General features: G+C 41.1%; 1 protein-coding gene across 3 annotated transcripts in view; it reads right to left on the bottom strand.

The window, feature by feature from the left end:
- Positions 1-3,949: 3,949 nt before the first annotated feature.
- Positions 3,950-23,585, bottom strand: part of Scg5 (secretogranin V) — a 49,610-nt gene continuing 29,974 nt past the window's right edge. For 2 of the 3 annotated variants that reach the window (XM_008841155.3, XM_008841156.3), the window contains exons 3-6: positions 18,483-18,632; positions 15,582-15,694; positions 8,695-8,748; positions 3,950-4,497 (exon numbers count right to left, since the gene is read on the bottom strand). In XM_008841155.3, coding sequence (XP_008839377.1) covers positions 4,402-4,497; positions 8,695-8,748; positions 15,582-15,694; positions 18,483-18,632 — 413 coding nt within the window. In that variant the 3' untranslated portion in view covers positions 3,950-4,401. The remainder of the gene's footprint in view (positions 4,498-8,694; positions 8,749-15,581; positions 15,695-18,482; positions 18,633-23,585) is intronic. The other variant, XM_008841157.2, reaches the window with a different exon arrangement.

Raw genomic sequence — 23,585 nt, forward strand, 5'->3', positions numbered from 1 at the left:
CATTGTTTTATTCTTAGCAACATGTCATGGTGGGAATGTGCAGAAAAGCAAAAATCGTCACATCATGCCCAGGAAGCAAAAAAGAGAAAGAGAAAGGAGTCACGTTTGAGGGCATATCATATCCTCAGTCACCTAAAGACGTACATGAGGCCTTACCTACTAAAGATTGCAGCACTTCCAAATAGCACTACACCTGGGGACCAAGACTTTAACATGAGCATTTTTCATTGCAAAGATTCAGCTTTCTTTCCTGAGAAGCCCCATCTAAGTATGCTACCCTCTACTTCCTCTTCCTCCTCTCCCTCCTCCTTCAATTACTACAACTCCTCCATCACCCATCTCCTCCTCCTTCTCTTTTTCTTGAGGCAGAGTCTCACATTGTAGCCCAGGCTGGCCTGGAACTCACAATTCTCTGCCACATCCTCCTAAGTGCTGGGATTGCAGGTGTGAGCCACCATGCCCTGCTAAACTGCCTGGGTCTTTCTTGCACTTCACAAGATTTTCCGTGATTCCTGCACCCGATCAGCCTCTACATAGTGAGCTCTTAGGCTCCTGCATCATTATGTCTTCCCGCTGGCATAGTCTTGACTCATTTGTGAGTGAGTCACACTACCTTAGTGAGAAGTCCCAGTTATTCCCCTAGGTGCACTAAACTGGATACCCAGTGAAAGCCTGCTTCTAATGCCAGAGTCCTCTGTTTGTGAGAAGTATTATCTTGTGGAGCAGAGATGAAAATGCTTGGAGGAAGGACCACAGGCTCTTTTTGATTCTATAAATGCAGCAGGGTAAAAGATCCTACTGTCCTGAAAAAAAGTTTGCAGCTATATACCAAGCCTGCTTTTAAAAAACAAAGATTTGTATTTTATGTGTAGGAGTGAGTGTCTACACATATGTATGTGCACCACATGCATGTCTGATACCCACAAAGGCCAGAAAAGAGTGTTAGATCCCCTGGAACTGGTTACAGGTGGGTGTAAGCTACCTGATGTAGGTGCTGGGAACTGAACGTAGGTCCTCTGTAACAGCAGCAAACACTCTTAATCACTGAGCAATATTTCCAGTCCCATCAAGCCTGCTTTTGAGTAGTTTTTAAAAAGTTTTAAAAAGTTACCCACTGTCCTTGGAGGAAGGACAGAAGTGGTAGGGTGGCACATGTAGAGACGTTTCATGTGCTCTCTGGTAAACAACCATGACTGTGATTTCAAAGTACTATAACTTTATAACCATTCATGGGTTGCTACCACAGTGTTCTGGGGCCTAAATCCCACATTCTGCTATGTAAGTGGTAATTCAAGACTGAGCTCCAACATCAAGGCTAGGTGAGAGCTAGCGATCCAACAGTGGCCGCCCATACTCTGGAAATCCCATCTTCCTTATGTCAGGTTGATAAATCACTTTGAGATTCATACACAGGTGTTTGAGAAACTCTCTGGAAGGGAATTCTGGACTAGCTGCCTGTAAGCCAATTATGTGCTTGGAAAATTATTGAAAATATAAAAGAACTGTGGCTGTATTTCAGATTCTGAGTACATGAAGTATTCATATGGACTGCAGTAATGAGGAACCAGCAGCTCATCAGATGGGTCATTTTTCCTCCCACTGACTCCTGGCACCAGCACTACAAAGGGCTCCACATGAGGTGTGGCTAACAAGGATGCTATTCTGAGATGCTGAAGGACCTATTTTGTTGTGTTGTTTTAATGTTGCAACAATTATGAAATAAGAATCTAAAAGTTGGAATTTTTCTCTTCTCTACCTCTAAAGATAACGTTGTAGGCTCTGAACAGGAGCTACTGCACCACCCTGCCCAGTCTTATCCAGCTCCACACCCTAGCCCCATCACCTTTATCTGCCATTCCACTTGATCAGTAGTGGGTCCCCAGTTGTGTGTCTGTGAGCCTCTTTGAGCTGTGCATCTGTTCTGCTAGTTAGATTCATGGCTACATTTCTCACATCTTTTTGTAAAGCCCCTCCCCCATGCACACATTATGCCCGGATGGTATTCTCTGTTATTGCATGATGAAACCTCAGAACTATTTCTCTGTGATTTTAGGTCCATACCCTCTACTGTTCTCCCTCCCTTTTCTTCCACTGTACATTCTCAGCAGCAGGCCAGCCAGCTTAGTAAAGGAGGTAATAATTAATCATGCCACCCGAAAACCCACCACCTGTTCCTACCCACTCATCCGTCCTGAGAGGACTGAGTTTCCAGAGCTCACAATCTCATTAGTGTTTACTATTTTAAATAAATGTTTCATTTTTCCCCTGGCTCCTTGGTTCCTGTAGGCTCCAGCATGGCACCTTAAGTGATTGTGTGATTCTGTAGCAGATACAGAGGACCGGTAGCAGATACAGAGGACCTGGAGTCAGCTGAGGCTGACTGATACCTGTAGCACATGCCTTGTACCTCTGAAAGCTTTCAAAGGAAAGCAGAGAAGTGATGTTTCTGTTGGCTCGCAGGCTTATCGAAGGAATAGGGTTCTGTTCCAGGATACTTAGGAGGGATGGGGTGGCTGTCATGCTACTGCTTGCTGTGTGGCAGTCATGGTGATGGTAGATGACTCCAGTTTTCCAAAATCATATATTACCTCCCGGTAGCTGCCCCTAATGGAACCCTAGTTCCCTGGTGGAAACACTTGAAGCTCACAATTGGGCCTTTGAGGAATATTCCATATTGGAGGGGCAAATACATTTTGAATGGCCATCCCTCAAAACTCAGCCTAGTGACTCACTTGGTAGGTGGTAAGAGGTAAGAGTAGATTCAGAGACAACTCATGTCACAGAGAATACTGAACCACACTCTCCTTCCCACTCCCACCAGAGCAGCAAAGAACAGAGGAAATTCTAGAATGAAGAATGGCCCCATTGCATTCTCCTCTGGGGCTGGAGTTTTGTGGATACTCATGCTGTGTAACTGCTCCTTGGGGACTTCCAGGGGACTGGTGCTCATAGTGGGAGTTCAATCAGGGTGAACAGCTGATAGTGCTAGCACCATATGCCTTGCATTATGGCTGATGTGCCAAACATGTTCAAAGATTCTTGGCTGCAGCACTATGGAAAGACTGATAGATTGAAATAGGTGGTAAAGACCCTTCTCAGCCCCCTGGAAAATCAATGTATGTGGTCCAGTCTCTAGCCCAAAGATGTGTCCGTCGGTCTCATTCAAGTCTATTAATCTAATGGAAGTACTTCCCAACTTTTCTTTCTCTTCAATGAAAAATCCCTTTTCCTCCCAACCACTCTGCCCCCTCCCCTCCAAGTTCACTACCTCCAAACCAAATTTCCTCCCCTGCAGAATCCCGTGGTATTATCCTTCCACAATGCCCAAGGGAAATGGTCTCTATTAATTCTTGCTTCCTCGCATTTTCCATAGCCTTATCCATAAAGATTTCTACCTTGTCCTATACTGCTATTTCCAGACCAATGCTTACCACAATCTGATCTTACTGTTTAACCTTACCTGTGGGAATAATGTGGAAGATTTCAAATATATACAAGCATAGAGATAGAAGGAAAGGGAATCCCCAAGTATCTGGGACCTAGCTTCAGCAGTTATTCATTTACGGCCAATTCTAATTCATCTAAGCCCCAAGTTCCCTTGCTGTCCCCCATTGCTACCAACTGATGATTTTAAAGCAAATCTAAACATCATCTACATAAAATTCAGCAGCTCTAAGACATAAGGGCTTTTATTTAAAAATTGCTGTATCACCTCATAGCAACTAAATAGCACCAAATATTCACTACTCACAGTTCCACAGTTATCTGATCATTGTTAAATTTTGAGTCAAGAAACAAAGCCACACACACTTTATTTGGCTTATGTTCTCTTAAGTCCTTACACGGGAATCACACCTGCCTTCACAGAATTATTGCTAAAATCAGATAAAATTATGCATAAACATCAGGCTGTTTCTTATAATGTTCTTAAAAAAACTTCACAGGCCAATGCTTGCATACACATTTATTAAGATGCAGCCAAGGGAGATGTGTTAGCCCCTCCCCTAGAGTACAAACTTCTTTATTGGTGTGTAACAAGGCCCAAGGGCTAGATGCACTACATAATCGAAATCAAATGTTAGCTTTTTACAGACTTGGCCAAAATAGCACACCCCCAAACTGCAAGAAATTCAAGTATTTCATATCCTTGTTTTTATTATACTTGACATATACATTTTAATTTTAATGCTTCTTGCAGAGCCACATAAAAAAGAAAAGAAAAGAAAAATAGCTCTTATTCTAATTTAGCAGAAAGCACAGCCATCGGGTGCAGAGGACAATGCAAGCACAGCTGCTTTTCATCCATAATTATCTATATAAGAAGCATGCTACCATTCACGGAGCCTCTAGGAATGCATGCACATGAACTTTGTGGGGCGTGGGTTTCCACCCAGCATCTCTTTATTCTGGGTTCTTATCCTCTTCTGAAAAATGGGGGACAGATTTCTTGGCCACAACGTTGTCCAGCCTCTTTCCTTGAAGATATGGATTAACACTCTGGAAAAACAATACGTACTTTGTTATTACATGTGACTCTCAGATACAGACATCTCATACAAGCATGTGAACCAATGAATGTTAGTTTGAAAAGAAGTTGGGTCTATAACAACTGAGCATAGTGATTTTAAAATTTGAAAAGGCTAACCAGGTAAGATAAAAATTCTGCTTATTTAGATGTTGGTAGAGAGCTGAGAAAACTGGTGAAAATTATTTTATTAAAAGGAGTTTAAGCCAGGTGTGGTGGTTTAAGCTCCATGTCTTTAATCCAGCACCTGGGAGGCAGAGGCATGTGGATCTCTGTGAGATCAATCAAGGCCAGCCTGGTCTACATAGAGAACTTCAGGCCATCTGGGATGGGGGGAGGAGGGAGAGAGAGAGAGAAAGGGAGGGAGGGAAGGAGAAAGAGAGAATTTTAAAGGAAAGATTAGAAACAGTTCACACTCAAATTGCATGTTATTAAATTCTGAATTTGCTTTAAAAACCAGGGTATCATAGAATATTTATTAAATATGTGCTTTTGATAAAAAATAAAACATAGACCTGGCTTCAACTATAAGATTGTCAAATGATTGGTTTAGCATAAAATAAAAATGTACAAGTATGTATATGTCATTTAATTTTTTTTAAACAGGGTCTCACTGTAGCCCCAGTTTGCCTGGCACTCTTATGTAGTCCAGGCTGGCCTTGACCTCACTGAGATCTGCCTGCCTCTGCCTCCCAAGTACTGGGACTAAAGGCAGGCACCACACCCTGCTGAATTTTTTTAATTTTTAAAAATTTTGATGTGTATGAGTGCTTTGCCTTTAGCATAAAATAAAGAATTTCAAGTATGAAAAAAAAAGTAAACGAGAGAGAATTGTTTCCTGCATATTGGGTTAACAACAAAGTAAAGTAGTATTTACCACCTCCCTGCCAAATGATGGCTCAGTGCACTAGTTAATACCTCAGTGGCCCATATACTCACAGATGCTACTAATTATAGTAGTAGCATATTTCATATAACCATAGAATTCTTGATCAAATGCCATGTGTTTTTTTTAAAATTACTATCTTTAGCTTAAAGGTTTGGGGTGAACCAGAAAATGTTCTTGATACTAACAGGTACCAAATCCCACAAGAAAAAGAATGATTATCCTATAGTCCTATTTAGGTGGGAAAAAGAATCTGAAAAGCATTAAATTGTTTTACAGGAAGAATGTTCAAAGGAAAAGACAAATAGGGCCAAGTAGGAATTAGTATGTGAAGACTGGTCACAGTCTTTGTGGCTGTGATTCTTCCATACCAGTATTCTGTTAAATGGAATAAGGGCTCTAGAACTCACTTCCACCTTCCCTTGGCCAATTTCAAAAGCTGAAATAGAACATGAAATTATCCAGCTTCAGGACTCTATTCTGGAATCTCTTTCATCTGCTCATGTTCTGAATGAGTCAAGGTTTTTCCATTCATTCTCTAATGCATATCAATTTTTTTGAGGTTTGGATTTGAACTAGTAATTGGAGCTTTACAGCATTATCTTTAGTGAGCAGGAAAAAAAACTTTTGGAAGGTATTTGTTTATTGAAGCTGTCTTGCAGTAATGGAATCTTTTTATATAAGAAATAGGCTGTGGTTACAAATAGTGAGCGATCATTACAATGCTCAGCCCCCACAAGCGGATGGATGCAGTTCTTAGGTGGGCCTGGCCTTCCATGGCATTCTTGAAAGGTGAGCAGACATTTTTTTTTCCAAAAAAAAGGATTAGAACATGAGGTTAACTCTTGTAAATGTTCTTACACATTCTAGTGGATAAAAACATCAGTCACGATGGACCCAACCCACTCTGCAAAACTGTATTACAAATAAGGTGAAGATTAAAATGTGATCAATGTCATTGTATCTGAAAAGCAGCACATCAGAAAGATATTCATCTGTAAGTATTCAAAATGGTACTCTTTCTATTGGAAATTGTCAAATTGAGTGGTCTAGCCCATCCTATAGAATCATATAAGAACCTTTGAGTAAGTGATGTGCCTAGAACTAATGTGCCTAGAAAAAGTATATTGAGTATTATAAATATTTTCTACTTTGTAATAGCATTCCTTCTGAACATCAACTAGGAATGCAAATTGAGTCAGTATAAAAGTCACATAAAATAACCTGGGGCTCTGGCTGTAACTTACATAGGAGCAAGACCTGCTTTCCAGACCCAGGAAGGTTGGAGGTAAAAAAGGGAAGAGGGAGGAACACATCATTCCTTAAAATCTTTGGATTAACATTCAACTATTGAATCTAATGCTTGGTTTTGACTGTATTGTGAAGAACTCAAGGCACTTATGTATTTACAGTCATACTCAGGTGAGTTACTGGGCAGCTTAGATAGAGTTCATTATTCCCATGTGACAACTGGAAAGACCACTCAGAAAAGATCCTCGCTTGCTGTCTTCTACGAACCCTCAGCAAATGGTGAACTTCACTGAAGGAAGCCTTAATTCTTCAAACAAGTGAGCCATGATTTCTCTACATTGATTCATGCTCTGGAAAGGGTAGTTAAGGTCCTTAATAAAGATGGACTTAGCATCTAAAGTCTAAGGATGCTGGAGAGAGGCACAGGGCTAAAGGCAGAAGAATGGGGCTTTACAGATGCCTGGGAACAGAAAGAACTTGGTACTCTGGGTCCAAGTGACCCTTATTTTCCAAAATTCTAAGTCTTGTCTATGTGGAGGAAATTGAGGCCAAAGTAAAAGTCCTTTATAACATGTGTCTTAGCCACAATTCTGAGTTTGGGTAATCACTGGCCTCATGGAACTGTGAGCTAAAGTCAACCTAAGTTACACACTGAGTCAGGGCACACGGCATGGAAGCAGAGCAAACCAAAGCTGCATGCTAAGTTACTCCTGTGGAGAGTCATTGGTCTTATTTGGAAACGTTCTTGTTGTGCCATCGGGAGATAGTCAAGCCATCTTCCTGGTAAATTATGTGTATTCTGAGCTCCTAGAATACAATTTCTTGATGTTCTCTCAAGAACACATTCCACCCTTCCTGTCACCATCTGCCTTGGAAGCTGTAATCACCAAGAAAAACCCCTAATAACCGGGTTAGCTCTCCCAAAGAAAATCTGCTTCCGGATGTAACAACTTTCTGCTTCTTGCATAGGAAATCAGCTGTGGGTCTTCTGTGTTTTGTCAGGCAGCACAGGGGCCTTATGATTAATACTGAGGGAAGAAAATCCACACTTCTTAAAACACTCTCCATCTGAATTTGGTAAAGCTACTCAGAATGGTCACTGTTACCACTGTCCAAATTCCCAAAATTTTCCAAGATCTGCGTACTTGTTATTCTGAATAAATGGCGTTGGGTATGTGTTTTGGTTTGTAGGTCTTAACTACAATAGTTACTATGGTATTAATTTGTTGTGTAAAGCAGAGCTTTTTCCCTTCTACCTGGTCAGGAAAAAAGGCCAGTGTTCAGGTCTGTCGGCCCAGTAGGGTAACAGTAACATCAGCAAGATGTACACTGATCACTGTTAAGTCTCAATGCTGTAAAATACATTAGAAACTCCATGCAACCTTGGCATTCAGCTTCTATCAGGCAACACCATCTATACAGTAGCCAAATACAGAACATAGAGACCACAGGCCCACCCTGGGCAGTCCCCAGATGATTTAAGTATGCAGTACATGCAGCACTTGGCAAAAGAGATAGGAGAGGGGACTGCGCCAGCCTGTCTAGGCTGTGGAAGAGATACAAAGACATGTGTCTCCCTCATCTTATCTTTTGCTTGAACATTCTTTCAAAATTATGGCCTAGAGCATGCACTTCAACACTCCTTTGTTTCTATCTTGTGATTGATATAATTGATGCAGATGTGTGAGCAGTTCCTTCTACTGGCTTCCAGAGCATTTGAGGAAAGACATACCCTCATGTCCTCCCTGTATTCTAGTGCCCTCGTGGGTGGGATACTCATGGTTGCTGACTGGAAGGGAGGTGATGGGTATTCCACAAAAATCATGTACTAAAGATTGGGGAGAAGACCACCCCAAAAACCAAGGGTATACTTGCTGGGCGAGGCCCTCACCATACAGAACCTTTATTCTGTTCTTTGGACCGCATCAAAAAGAATTCTGCTACTTCCCCCAAACCAAAGGCTCTGGCTTGTCAACTATCCCACTCAGAAACATTAAATATTCCAGCAACACCCCAGCCAGGTGCATGTTACCCTTCGCTTCCGTCTCTGTCCTCCCTTCATCTTCTCATAAAGGAGTTTCTTGTTCTAGAGTGGAGAAAAAAGAAAACACAATGCAGAAGTATGGACTGAATTTGGTGACTGTCTATTTTAAAAGCAATGCTTGGTGTGTCCCCTGGATATTTACATACACATATTTTGGAAACAAAGCTAGATGAAAGGAATGTCGTGTCAGAAAGATAGACCACAAGAGAAAAGCTGGTGACTGTGGTGCTTTTCATAAAGTCCTCTGCACTGCCTCGAGGCACACAGTGTCATTAACAATCACAGAAGCAGGGAGAGATGGCATGCTGAAACATCAGGGCGCGGGAAACCCATCTCCTCACTTTGAACAGCCTTTGTTTATAATAAATAACTTTATCTCAGTATCTAATTCCATTTTTATGAACTACACACATGATTGTTCCAAAAAGCAGCATCTGACCATTAACAACAATCTTCTGTGTAAATAAATGAGATGAGGCTGACTTCTGCAACCATCCGTCCTGTGGTTCAAGTTAGTACCCCCATCAAGACAATCACAAAACCATTTGGTCTATAACATTTTTAATAGAGTGAACCTTTTAAAAACTGCCAAAAAGCTTCTTGGCAGAAAGGAAAGTTATGCTGGTGGTGGGGAGGGACTTTGTTACCACAGTTTGTATAAGTGTTTCCACATACTGTTGTGTTTTCAAACGCAGAAGATTTAAATGAGCTCTAGAATATCAGACACATGCTCAACACATTTCCCTCTAGTTGACATTAAAAAAGACAGAATACTTAACCTGAAGGTGGAACTGCAGAAGGGCACTTGGGTTTTTTGCTTATGTTGTTTTACCTATTTGATTTTCCAATCAGAAGGAAAAATAATGTATAAAAGAGATGATTCATCTTGCTCTAACTACAATACTTTAACATTGACGTCTAGACAAAGGAAATGACAAGAGTTCTGGTGAGGAGCAAGTTCACACAGCATCTGTATCCTCTGAGCTGTCTGGTTATTAACAAATATCTAAATGACAGATTTGAAAGTGAAAATGATAAATGCCAAGAAAGAGATTTATCGATGTCTTGTTCATTAAAATCTACCCACCTGCAATTTACAATGAGCATTCTTGCCCAGTCAACTATGCAGGGAGTCTGTGCCAGGAGAGAAGGAGCTTCCACTGCCAGAAACATGGGCATTGGCCAGAGCCTCTGTCTCTGGCTCACTTGGGGTATGGATCAAGTAACTATCAGAAGGGAGAAGAGGAAGGCCTGTGGATCATTCCCTCGAGGAATGAGGACATGGTAATTGGGCTCAACTTCCGCCTCTGAATGTAAACAATTCTGATGCACAAAGAATGTTCTGGGTGCTCATGCCAGGGCTGGAAAGGAGGCTGGGGTAAAGAGAATGAGGTCAGTGGCTGCTCATAGGCATCATCTTGTTCCTCGTTCTGAGCTGGAGAGAATGCAGAGGGCCTGTAAGCTGATGTAGTGGGGCTGACTGCCCATCAGTCTCAGCACAGCTCCAGCATGCCTCCAAGAGGATAAAGGTAGCGGTATCTCAATCTCCTTTAGAGGATCTTGGGGAAAATTACAACCAGAAGCTGGCAAGTCTTTCTCTCAGATAGTCCCTGCTTTCCCGGAGAGTCGAGGTTAGGACCTGTGCATTCATGCTTCCCCTCTCCTCATGAATGCAGCTGGGCTTTATCCATTAGCCTGTTAATGTATAAATTTAAAGGCAGGGGTTGGCAGGTATGGTGGGAGTGTAACACACACACACACACACACACACACACACACACACACAAAATGAATGAGAAGAAATCAGCCACCTCCTCTGAGCTCATTTGTTGTTATTTCCTTGGGGAGGAGTGGCCTATTTTCTAGGAGAGCAGTAGGTTTAAGTTCATTAAGGGGTTTTCTATTGTGCCATCAAGATCTTAAGGTTTGGACAACTGCTCAGTTCCTGGTTTCAAAGCTCATTCTTTTATTTTTTTTGTTTTTATTTTATGTGTATGAGTATATTACCTGCATGTATGTGAGTGCACCCGTGTCATGCAATGCCATGGAGGTCAGAAGAGACCATCAGATTCCCTTGGAGCTAGAGTTATGGATGGTTCTTAGTCACCATATGGGTGTTGGGAATCGAACCTGGGTCCTCTGCAAGAACAATCTGCACTCTTAACCTCTGAGCCATCTCTCCAGCCCCCTCAAATCTCATTCTTAAATGGGCCTGGAGGGGGTCTTCTAGGAGAGCACATGAATGAGGTTAGAACACCTGTTTAGGGCAGAAAGTAAAGAGGTACTCAAGCAAGTGGTAGAGTTGTGTCAGAAGGAAGGAAAAGCCAGCTTGAAGAAATCCCTATTGGTCGAGTCTAGGACATTCTGAAGATCAAAATTAATAACAATGAGCCCATAGACATAACAAATAAACAAGCACATTTATAAGAAAACAAGAGAGCAGGGGAAATCCCCACTAGGAGTAGGGTATGAACCAGAAAGAACAAGAGAAGAGAGCAACAGACTCAGCACTTTGCAACTGCCGTAATTATAATTAACTCTGGTAAGCACCATCAGTGGATGCAAAATTCGTTGGTTAATGCCTAATGGAGAATGGAATATGAATAGTTTCAAAGTCCTTTCCCAGAAATTATTAATTTCAAATGGAAAAAATGATTATTTTACAGCAGGGAAATATGGTCACTACTTTAACAAAGAGATTAAAAAGACTACCAATCATGGGACAAGCTGATACCACATACCTCCTTGATGTAACATATCAAAACAACAACAAAATGAGGAAGCTTAAAGTGTTGATCCCATAGAAACAGAGAGAAGGATAGCGCCTACCAGAGCAGGAGGCAGGTGATGGAGACTGTGCACCACGAGCGCACAGCTGCTGACAGGAGGAATACCTGTAAGTGCTCTTTAGCGCAGTAGAGTAGCCATAGTTGACAACAATTGGTGTGTGTTTCAGAACAGGGTAGGGTACTCTGAATATTTTCAACATAAAGAAATGGACAATGTTTGAGGTTATAAATATGCCACTCACCCAGATTTGATCATTATACATTGTGTACATGTACTGACTCACCACATGGTAACCCATAAATATGGATAATTATTATGTGTAAAGTAAAATAAAAATTGAAAAACCATAGCTCAAGTCTAATGACATGGAAGCCTGAGATACACCTAAACTGATGTGTACCAGACAGTTTTGACATCTGTGATCACACAAGATGAAAAAAGTCAAAGAAGGACCATACCCTGCATATGCCCCATGTCTCAGCTTAGGCTCTGATCCATAAGTATTGATGAAAGGTATGCAAAACATCAGGAAAAGGAGACACATTTGCTTCTATCAATGTTTTCCTCAGAGAATAACACTCAGCAGTGAGTGCGTAAGGCTGACTTCAGCCTTTGGTCTTAGTCCCTCAGGGTTGTAGCTATACACACTGTTGGGAAGGCAACCAGTCCTGCATAGGACTTGATAGGCCACATCATGAAAGAAGAGTCGTGAAGAGATAGAGACGCTGTTTGTTTGTAAAGAACTCTGTAGTCAGATGATGGTGTTCAATTCCCAGTTCTGCCAATCACAAGCTCTACATTGCTGAGAAGGCTACCCAGCTCCCTGCGCCTGCCTTTTCTCCTCTATAGAATCAGTGATAAAGATGGGCAGTCTGGATGAGATGATCGAGGTAAAATAGTAGTATAGTGTCTGGCACATAGCGTGAGCTCCATAGATATTATGGTTTCCTATTATATAGTAACTGCACAATTACTGTTATTCTTCATTGGTGCATTCCCATTACCTAACACAAGGCCCAGAAGGCATATGATAATTAATAAAGTGTCTTGATGCATTAACAAAGAGAGAACCATGCAGGAAACAAGACAAACACTGATCTTTGTTAATATGTGAATCATTGCTAAAGATGCAGCTCAGCTCCAGCTGATGTCAAAAACAGGGAGGCAGTATCGTCAAGGAAGGAAGCGAGATGTGTGCAGTTTGGTTGTGAGATGACTGCTTTGCTAGTTTAAAGGACAGCTGAGCTGCAGACAGGCTTTAGACTATCCTTCTAAATAAACATTCAGGAAGGTCCCTGGATCCCAGCTTAGAAAAGCAAGAGATACACAACTCACACTTCCACGTGAAGATCAAGCAAATCCTGTTTCACTGCTAGATGGTAATGAGAAAATAAACAAGGAAACTTAAGTTTAAACAAACACATAATTAGAGTTGGTAAGAGGTGTAAACATTGTTCCTGGTCATTGATCTGTGATAGTTATTTTGTCTTTTACGTGTGGCCCTAAATTCTAGTCTTCAGCTCTGAAGTACACAGAGAATGGGGGTGGCTGAGAGGGACACAAGCTGAGGTTCAGGGAAGGGAGAGGGAAGGAAAAACTGTGGACACTGAGAAGCTTGGTGACAGAAAGTTTTCAAGAGGTAAGGACCGTTGAAAAGAGAAGTTACCATCTCTCACCCTATCATCTCCACTCGGGGCTTTTCTCAGACGCTTTTTCTCCTCTTTCTTATGTCTAGCATCTCAGTTAGGCTCCTCTCCCCTAAGACTTCAGGGACTCTCTCCTTAGTGTTTCAACTTCCTCACTTGTTGAGTATCAGTCAGCCACGCTGGCCCTCAGCCCCACATGTCCCTCTGCCGTTGTCTTCCATCTTTTCCAGCACTGGGACCTGGCTCTCACTGCACTGACAGAATGGCCAGCATACTAGTGCAGAGTTTGGCTAATTGTATTTTCATGCTTTTTGACTGTAAATCTATTGAAGACCAGTACTATTTCTTGGTGACTATATATACTGAGCACGTAGTACGGGATCTGAAACAAAGCAGGCTCAGTATCTGTTTGTTCCTTGCTGAATCTGGCTCTTGCTTCTGCTTGGCAATATCTTACCTCTCTAGTGTGGGTCCCTTCCCAGGACTCCTCTTGATTATATATATTCCTTCCTTTCTTTTTCCTGCTCCTTGCCTTCCTTCTTCCTTCTCTTCCTCTATTCTTTCTTTTTAAAATGCCCTCAGAGGAAGAGTTTATACCACCCATTTCATATAGATGCAATAGCTCTCCTTCATGCTATGTCTACACCATAGAACAATTCTATTTAGTTTGCTCCCTTTGAGATGCCTTGAATTCTATCTCCTTTGCTATATTTAGAGCCAACATAACTAGATTCACTTTCTACATTTTCTTCCTCTTTTTTACTCACCCTCTATTTTATTTCTCACTGCTCCATCGAGATAACTTTTATAGAAGGCTTTCACAATTGTAGTCTTTGATTCAAGTATTTTTCTGTTTAATATGTTTAAACAGTACCAGTAGGAAGAGAGTTGATAATGTTCCACAAACCAAATCTCCCCAACAGAACTGGGGTGGGGGGGATTAAGAGAATGATACAAAGTGAAGATGCAAGATTAACTCAGGAGAGTTGCTTTGCTGCGTGATTGGGAAATGTGTACTGAAGGCAGAGGGAACTGAGTCAATGCAAAGAAAGATGCTACAAAAACATGAAAGTGGTTATTAACTAGGATGAGTTCTTTCTCCACAACAATGCAGGAGGAAGGGAAAAGTTGAGGCTTCAGGATTCAGTATGCCCAGTAAAGCAGGAAACAAAGCTGTCTCTGGCCCAGAGCTGAGAAGGAACTAATAAGGTCAGAGGGGCTTAGGCAGTCTGGAGTATCTGCTGGGGTGGTTGGGGGCGGGGCACACACTCGTTCACTCGTTCCAGAGACACAGTGACCACCGACTCATATATGTGACTTAACACGCCTAGGCATTTCCCCACTTTTCTCACATAGCTTCAGCATTGGATTACACAGGCCCAACCGCAGGAGCCTAGACACAGTTCCATTCAATCTTCATTTTGTTTGGCTCGTTGTTCCAGACTGTTGGGATCTTCTTGACTCCCAGCTCTGTCATCCAGGGTTATCCTTTCCAACTTTGTGCCATCCGCTGAGAATCTGATAAGTATGTGTTTTTGGAGTGGGGCAGCTAAAGTAAGGCATGCAGGGTAGCCTGTAACATTCCCCTCCCCTCCTGACATGGATTCTTGCTCGAGCTGTCTTTTGGTGATACTGTGTTGCTACTTGGCTATGCTTCTCCATCTCTTCCAATAGGAGATCATAAAAGATTTTGTCAAAAACTTTACTGAAGTCCAAGTGCACCATGCCCACTTCATTTCCTTCATTAAGCTGGCAAGTAAATGAATAGCACTGGCAAAAGGAAGAATACAAGCAGATCGACAAAACTTGTTTTCAGCACACCAGTGCCAAGTGGCCATGATTTCTCTCCAAGTGCTTATAAAACAGCACCCTTCACTGACAGCTACACATAGTTGCATGTGACTGACAGCAAGCTCACTGCTACACATCTGGAAATTTTCTCTTTCCATAAAGCAGACTTTTTATATACATCTGTTTCCAAGTTTGAGCATCTTTATTTCTTTGATTTTGCAGAGATACGCAGAGATCGCTTCCCTTAGTCTAGAGATCAAATTTGCAAATTTTTCTCAGTAACTGTTTTTTTTAAGTCCTTTGCTTTTCATAAAGTCCCATACAGTGGTATAAAGTGCTACTGAAACCCCGAGGACGCTCTGACATGAGGGTGGAGAAGGGTAGAATAGAAACTTCTAGAAACTGTGGTTTGTGATTGGTCTAGATTGCTGTCTCTTTGGATGGAGTCCATGTGCTGCAGTGAAGACATGAATGTTATTTGGAATAAATAAACAAATGTTATTTGCATAAAGTCTTCCTCAACCAGAGGTATCTGAACACTTCTGAACAATTTCTCTTCTCTCCCTCCACGCAATATTGTTCACCTCTGGCCTCACTATCCACAAAGGATCAAAGTACAAATCTACTGACCACTGAAAATGAACTTACCCATTTTCCCAATCCAGGGTAGTCATGTTCCGGATCAAAAAGATGTTGGTGTAACTGGAATTCTCGACTGAACTCTGCAGTGTCAGGGGTGTTTTCTAGACATCCATCATCTGCTGCAAACAAAGGTTCTTAAGGAATGGCCAAGTATTTGTTGTTATTCTAAAAGTTAATTTATCAGAAAGATCTAGACACATGATAGTCAGAGTCTGTTCATATCAGACACTCCTAGTCACTTTCCCTCTGGAGTCTTAATCTCCCTGGGACTGTTCATCCCAAACTCCCACTCCTGGAGCAAAGACCCTCTGGCTGCTTCCCAAACCCATTTCCCTTTCCTCGGCATACAACTAGGCTAATTTTATAGCCTTGCTCTGCAATCATGTGAAGTCCTAAGCCGGAGCTGAGGCCAATAGAATATGAGCAGAAATGATGTATTCTACTTCCAGGCCTGTCCCACAGACCTCATGGTGGTCTACCTTCTCCCATCCTATCCCACCTGCCAGTATGTTGCTGCCAGCAACTGAGGATGTAAAGTATAAAGATGGCAGTCCAGGCTTCACAACCACCTACTTCCACCATCCCCTACCTGGCTGTGACAGGACATCACTTGAGCGAGAAACAAGTTCCCTTTGTGAAGAGCCACTAAAACATTCTATTTGTTTTACCCAAGTGTTTCTTTAAGTGCTATATATCCATTCCAGGGGCCCTTCTTTCTTCTCTTGGGTGAGTTCTTAGGAAGCACCCAAGTGTCTTTGAGATAGTACATTATGCAGTAATAATAACAGTCCTCAAATGGGGCTTGATGCTATTGTATTACACAGCAATGACTTCTATTTTGGAGTCAGGCAAGCCAAAGCTCAAGGACCAAGGGCAGCTCTTAGATGCCCTAAGAAATAGAGATGGTCATGTACAGAGCATTTAACACGAGAGGTTTTCAGTATGATGAAGCCCTGTCCTTTAAAATCAAAGCTTATTCTAATATTGCTCTTTTGTTGTTATTTAGTTTTGTTTTGACTGTTTCTGACCCACCGTCTTACTCTGTAGCTCAGGCTGGCCTCAAACTCACAGTTCTCCTGTCTCTGCTTCCTGGAGGCTGGAATTATAGGCATCTGCTCTAACAACCAGCTATGTTTGCTCATTGAAATATAAAACATGCCTTTCATTCAAATCAAGGAAAGCTTTATCTCTCTTGGCTTCTGCTTTTCCCTAAGCTCTGTCATTACTAGGTATGATGTTCAAAAGTAAGTCTTTCCTTAAAAATTTCTTTTTCCTGCCTCCAGTGTATTTTAGACAGCATTTTTTAAAAGGGAGATATGCAGGCTAGAGATGTAGTCCAGTGGTTTGGTGCCTGCTTAGCATGTGTTAAAGCCCTCGGTTCAATTCTCAGCGCCATAAAGAAAGATGGAGAAGCAGAGGAGGTAGAACAGAGGCCACAGAATTTCATTCAAGGCTGGGGAGGAAAGAGCGTTCCCTTTTTAAAAGGATAATGACCTGTCAAAGTCAATACCGAGAGATCTATTTGCAAGTGAAGTTGTCTAGCTCTTGGGACTGACATTCCAGGAGCTTGAGACATGTAGTGTCTCGGCCTTTAGTACCATGGAGCTAGAGGTTATTAGTATTGTAAAAAGACCCTAATGTGACTTCCCACTTCTCAATGAGTTATTTCTAACTTCTTCATCCATAGCAATGAACATGCAGGAAAGGGCTACCAAACAGGAGTTTCAGCAGCCTGCATGTGGCAGCTTTACAACCTTTTGATAATTGATTCTCAAGTACCTTTGAGTGTGCTGAGATTGAGTTGTGGAGATAAAGCCTTCCTCTGGGAACTGAGGAAATGTGTCCTTGGATTCACCTTCTCACCTGAGGCGGGGTTGGACTCTTGGAGTTGCACTGCTCTGTGCAGACTGCGCAGAGAGGGGCTGTGATTCAGAGGGGAGCATAACAGGGGAGTGGGAGTCAAGTTTCCATGCCTGGATTGTTCAAACGGGCTGTGCTGTAGCATGTATTTGCAAGGTGGTCTTAAACGATTTCTCACAAACGATAGCTAGATTTCATAAGTGATGCCTCTTAGATTGTGGTAGGACAAATTAAGCTTCATGGAATGATTGCAAAGGAAATGGCAGGTAATCTGTGACCGGGTCTGGCACTTTTTTCTCAGTGTCCCAAGTGCACACAGCCAGGGCTTGATTACATAGGTCTTCCTCAGGATAACCTAGAACTCCATTAGTTGTTTCTTTAAGGCTCTGGCTATGCTGCCCTTTTATAAATGAGGAAACTGAGGCTTAAAGAAGTGACTGATGGATGTGCTGGGGTTGACCCTAGAACTCAGATCTCTTGACTCACACTCTGGGTCTCTGTCCTTTGTCTTATAACAGAAGGTTCCAAACTTTATTGTGCACCAAGGCTGGTTATCACACAGGTGGCTGGGTCCCAGGCCCATAATCTCTGATTCAGTAAGTCTGGGGAAGGGCCTGGAGATCTGCGTTTCTAGCAAGTTTCCAGGTACTGCTGCTTTAAGAAACCACTTTAGAACTTTAAGAACCTCTGTACTACACTCTATCTTAACTTTCCAGACCCCCTGCAGAGATGGGTGTTCTCCGAAGTCTGAGCTGATCTTTGTTCCTATCTATCCAAAATCCTATAAGCAAGTAAAAGATGGCTGATGTGCTTGATGCCAGCCAGTGATTCAGGCTTTCCTGCCATCCTGGGCCAGCAGCCCCACACTGGCTTGGTCATATCCAGCTCTTATGTTCCACCCCCACATGGGAGCTCTGTGCTCCAGGAAAGACAGTGCCTCGCCCTAAATGAGAAGAGGAGCACCTTCCATCAGAGAGAACCCACACTGTAGCTGCGGGTCAAAATTTCCCATTTCCTCGCTCAAGAACCCAAGGCCATGTTCAATACCTGTTTTCCCAACAGGACAGGGATTTGGAGGGTCTGGGTAGCCCTGATCCTCACTGAAGTCCTTAGGGATGTTGTCACCAGTCAACTCTGCCACAATATTAGGGATGTTGCCAAAAGGACCCAGGTGCTGAAGACCCTCATGAGCTCCACCTGTAAAGTGAATTTAAATTGACATTTACTCAGGCAAATCACAGACAAAGCACTGGGCTTTACAAGGAAAGAAAAACATATCAAACAGTTCCTGCCCTATAGGCATTTGGAAATGCAGTAGAAACAGACACCTAACTATGCATCATTTCCACACAATGTGGATTGTGTATCGCTGTCATAGAAATGCTAAGACAATATTATGGAGCATGGAAAGACAGAGTTCTTTTTGGCTGTTGGGATGATAGGGCTCTTGGATGCTAGTTTTTGGCACAGGTGAGTTAATGGAGGCTGGACATGGACTTGGGTGGGGATGAGGGAGAAAAGAACAGAAATGGAAAGAACATTATGGCAAAAAGCAAAAGAAAAAAGTTACCAACATCCTGCCACTCTAGCTTAACAGCAAAATGTGATACATTTGCTCCAATCTTTTTTCATAAATCTTTATAAGAGCTGGAGTGATCGCTCAGCGGTTAAGAGCAGCTTGCTGTTCTTCCAGAGGCTCTGGGTTCGGTTCCCAGAACATATATCTGGTGGCTCACAGTTCCTGACACTCCAGCTCCAGGGGATCTGATGCCTTCTTCTGGCTGCCTCTCACACCCACATGCACATGTTCATATATACACAAATACAGATACAGACATATATACACATAAAAAAATTCAAAAAAATGAAAACATCTTTACACATTTTTAAACTTCATATTTAGTCACAAGCATTCTCCATTGTGTGCATGGGCTCCATTCCTATATTCATGAAGGACTATGTAGTTTTTTTAGTCAATCAGTGTACTATGAATTATTAACTTTTCTCCTATTGTGAGACACTTAGTATTTCTCAATTTTAGTCACTTAATTTTTTCCATATTTTGGGTTAATTTTCCTCAGGATAAGTTCCCAGAAGTCAAATTACTAGGTCAAAGGCTATAAACATTTTTACGGCTCATGATATTGTACTGCCAAATGCTTTCCAAAAAGGAGATACCAACTTGTAAAATAGCACCAAAATATGACAATACCATTTTTACAACATCCTCACTTGCATTGGGTTTCAAAAAAATAAATTAAAAAAATTTTTTTTTGGTCATTTAAATTCAGAAAAATTAAAGGGTCTGATAACAAATCAATCAAGTATTTTCTATGTGTTTATTTGGGAGTATTAATTTCTGCTTTATGACTTGTCTGCTTATGCTCCTGAAATTGCAATGTTTCTCTTATCAATTTGTACAAACATTTCACATAATAAAGCTATCAGGGCTTTGGCTGTTGCATTTTCTGCAAACATTTTCCCATGTTGTCTGACTTTGAATGCTGGTTGCTATTAAAATATTTTACTAGCATAAGTTTTTAATATTTGCATAGTCTGAGTTGTTTTTTTATTCTCCTTTGCAATTTCTTCTTGTCCTTCTAGACTTGTAAAACCGTTGTCCCTCAGAGGTGCCATCAACATTCAGATATTTCTTTCAGTTAATTTTAAAAATTAACTCTTTAAACCATGTATTATTTATTTTAGTGTGTTTAAGATAGTTAACCTGTTATCCCATCCTTGCTTGTCAATCAGTTTTGATTGTTCCCACTTCATCATGCCTCCAACACACTTCTGAGTGTCTCATACATACTTAGACATGACAGTGAATAGGAACAGCTTATACTGCATAATGTGCTTTACTGGACATACAACTGCATTTCAATTTCTGGACTCCTTCATTTCTTATAGCATGACATTTTATAAGATTCAGGAAACTTCCTCTTCCAGCACAGAACAGATCCTTTCTTAGGAGGATTTTATGTTTTTCAACTCTACTGGGACAAAGACACCCCTCCCTCATAGCTGCATCAATCTGTGTACAAGGTACACACAGATGCCCATAGGGAGTTCACTAAATCAAAAGATGACTTGTGAATAAAATTACAGCCAAATCTGGTGAATACATCTTATACTTCCACAATCACAAGAAGGATAGTTTTACCAACTGGCCACCTTTTACCACCTGGCCACATGAGGCTCCCTTCCACCTGGGCGATCACACTGGTTTTGTCTTTTTGGCTGAACCAGCTCCTCTTTGGATCAGCACATTGTTTTCCTTGCGAATGTAAATATCTCCAGTGAGATCACAGCCAGATCTCAATGTCTTTTTGAAGTATTTTTCCATCGTCTCTATTTGTTATGTTTGATTAACGTGTGACCCTAAAAGGACAAACTTTCCTCCTTTAATAGCATTAGCCTTCAAATTCAGACCCCATCCACATCCACATCTGTTTATGTTATATTGTATCCCATTGCTTTGCAATGAGAGTGGGTAGCATAAAATTTATATATTTGAAAAAAAAAGTGTTTCCTTGGTGGGCCAGTATGATTATTATTTTTGTAAGTTTTCCATGTAAATATTTAAAATAAGGGATTTATGTAACTCATGTAAATATAATAAATTATTCAGCATTATTAATTGTATTCTTTTTATTATTTTTATTTTATGTATATGTGTATGTTGCCTGCATGTATGTATACTTGTATTCTTTTATGGCCTTATTCATATTTTGTTATAATCTATGTTAAAAATCTCTATACTAAATTATTGTGCTGTATGTTAAAAGTATGCTATGACTAATAAGTATCTTCCAGTCTCTTATTCCTCATTATTTTCACTTTATCACTTTGATACTATGCTAGTTGGCACAGCGTCCAAGTTCTTCATTTTAATTCTGTTAGTAATTGATTGCTAAAATTAATTCACAAACACTTTGATTTGGAATTGTGTTCTTAGTCTGCTACTCTCATTCCATTGATTTGCCATGTCTTTATTTTTAGGCTTTCTGGATCTTCATGAAGGCTTATTCAAATCACACTGTGGTACAGTTCAGAGGTACTCTGGGGATACATGTTTAGTATTCTGCATTAAGCCCCCAAATGGCAAAGGCTAAACCAATATATCCGTGCACTTGGTACTGATATGTTTGAAGTTTAGTATAATCTTGGCATTGGAACTGCCACTGTGCTTGTTAGAGGGCATGCTCTCTGGTGTGTCAATACATGTCTCAACTTTTGAAAGCACCCTAGCATTAAGTGCCAGGAATCAGCCACCTTGGCTCAGAGAGAGCTCATGTCTTAATGCTCCATTAGCAATTAATGAAGGAAGCAAACACAGTTTCCCTTATGGAAGGCCTGCCAGGGCTCTGTTTACCTCTGTACACCAGTGCCATTAAAATGAATACAGCACTTGTTAGGAAGCAACAGATGTTTAGAACCAGGTAGATATATTTGAACACAAGCTCTTTTCAAGCCACTTAAAGACATCAAATCCAGATGCACTTAAAGAGGCAGGAACTGTGGGAGATATGTAAATATAAAAGATGCTGTCCTCTGCATATATAGAAAATAACTTGAAAAATATAGAAGGGCATATTCAACCATGGTTCACTATAATATTTAGGTTATAGGTAAATCTATTACATCTAATGCCAAATCAGTCAAATATTATGATGCTATGGATGTTGTTTGGTCCCTTCATCTCAGTCTCCTTCACAATCTTGCCTTAACCAAACACATTTTTAAAAATTATTAGTCACTCAATCTATTTAAAATATTTAGTGAGCACATTGTATAAATCAAAACTTGGACATAATAAAAATCCTAGATTCAGCAGAAGAGGGTCAATGGTAGAGCAGATTACCGTGGACGCTGCTGCTTTCATCAAGTTCATAGTCTACAGGGACATAAAAGGGAAGAAACACACATAATGCAGCTGGTTGTAATGGATGCACCTCATAACTGGGAAGCAATAGATGTCACTATCATCTGAAGAAGTGTGCAGACAAGATCCAGTAGGCATGGAAGACTTCCCTCGGGAATCAATATACAATGGTTTATCGGTTGCTATACAAGAGAAAAATGTGAAAGACATGGTTCCTACTCTCTAGTTGCTTCTTCAGCCTCCTTGGTTATTTAAAATTAGCACAACAAGCTAGTAGAGTGTAACAAGACACATTGCCCAGTGCAGATCGTCATGGTGTAAACATGGTACCATCACCATGCAACGGTGAGAGGGAGGAAGTTAAAGCTTGTTTTAAAACTGTTCCCCAGGCGTGGTGGTGCACACCTGATAGTTTGAGAAAATAACATTATTGGTAAAAACAAGATAATTTTACTTACAACTTTGAAATTACTTCAGATAATTCTATCCTACAATGAAACTTTATCTGTCTCTACCACAGCTGTGATACTCTACAAATATCTCTCTGAGAGAAGTGAAAAATACTTCATTCTTGTCAAATGAGAAAGGGCAGTTTTATTTATGTAAACTTTATGTAGTAAAATTGTTCCTGGGCCACTATTTCCAAAAATCTAGATACAGATTCATTGATAGGTTTTCTTTGTATTGTCATGGCAATAACACTGTACTTAGTTGTAATTAATTTAACATAAGACTTTGGGTGGGTGGGTCGATAGATGAGTATGAAAAAGCAGCAAGAGACCACCTGACTTCATGTAATCTGGCTAAAAGCTCTTAAACTTCTATAGTGGCCTGTGCTGGAACTCTCTGTTAAGTTCTGCCAATCTTTCAGGCACACTCTGCTCTCTCCTGCATCCCCATCCCCTGCTTTGTGCATGGATTCTCCTTTGCACATGGCTTTTAGGGTGGCAACTCAGCGGGGCAGCCAGTCTTGCAAGTTTCAGTCTCTCCCGACCCTCAGCTTTGCAACCTGTGGACTTGCCCCAAGACACCCTCAGGGCCCAGCACCTCCCACCCTCGCTGACCCAGAACAGAATTTGCCTGGTTAATTAAAACAGCTTTCATTTCCTAATCTACTTTCACAGTTAGGAGATTTTGGCTAGTTGTTAGTATGTAGTAAATAGAAAAAATGAAAACTGAATACCAACTGAGTCCCCAAATTTTACCTAGCACTGAACAGTCATAGATTTCCTGGTGTACCAATTAAATCTTAAGCTGTTTCTTAG

The sequence above is a fragment of the Nannospalax galili genome, unplaced genomic scaffold (assembly GCF_000622305.1).
Source record: "Nannospalax galili isolate Female #2095 unplaced genomic scaffold, S.galili_v1.0 scaffold999, whole genome shotgun sequence".
NCBI lineage: Eukaryota > Metazoa > Chordata > Mammalia > Rodentia > Spalacidae > Nannospalax > Nannospalax galili.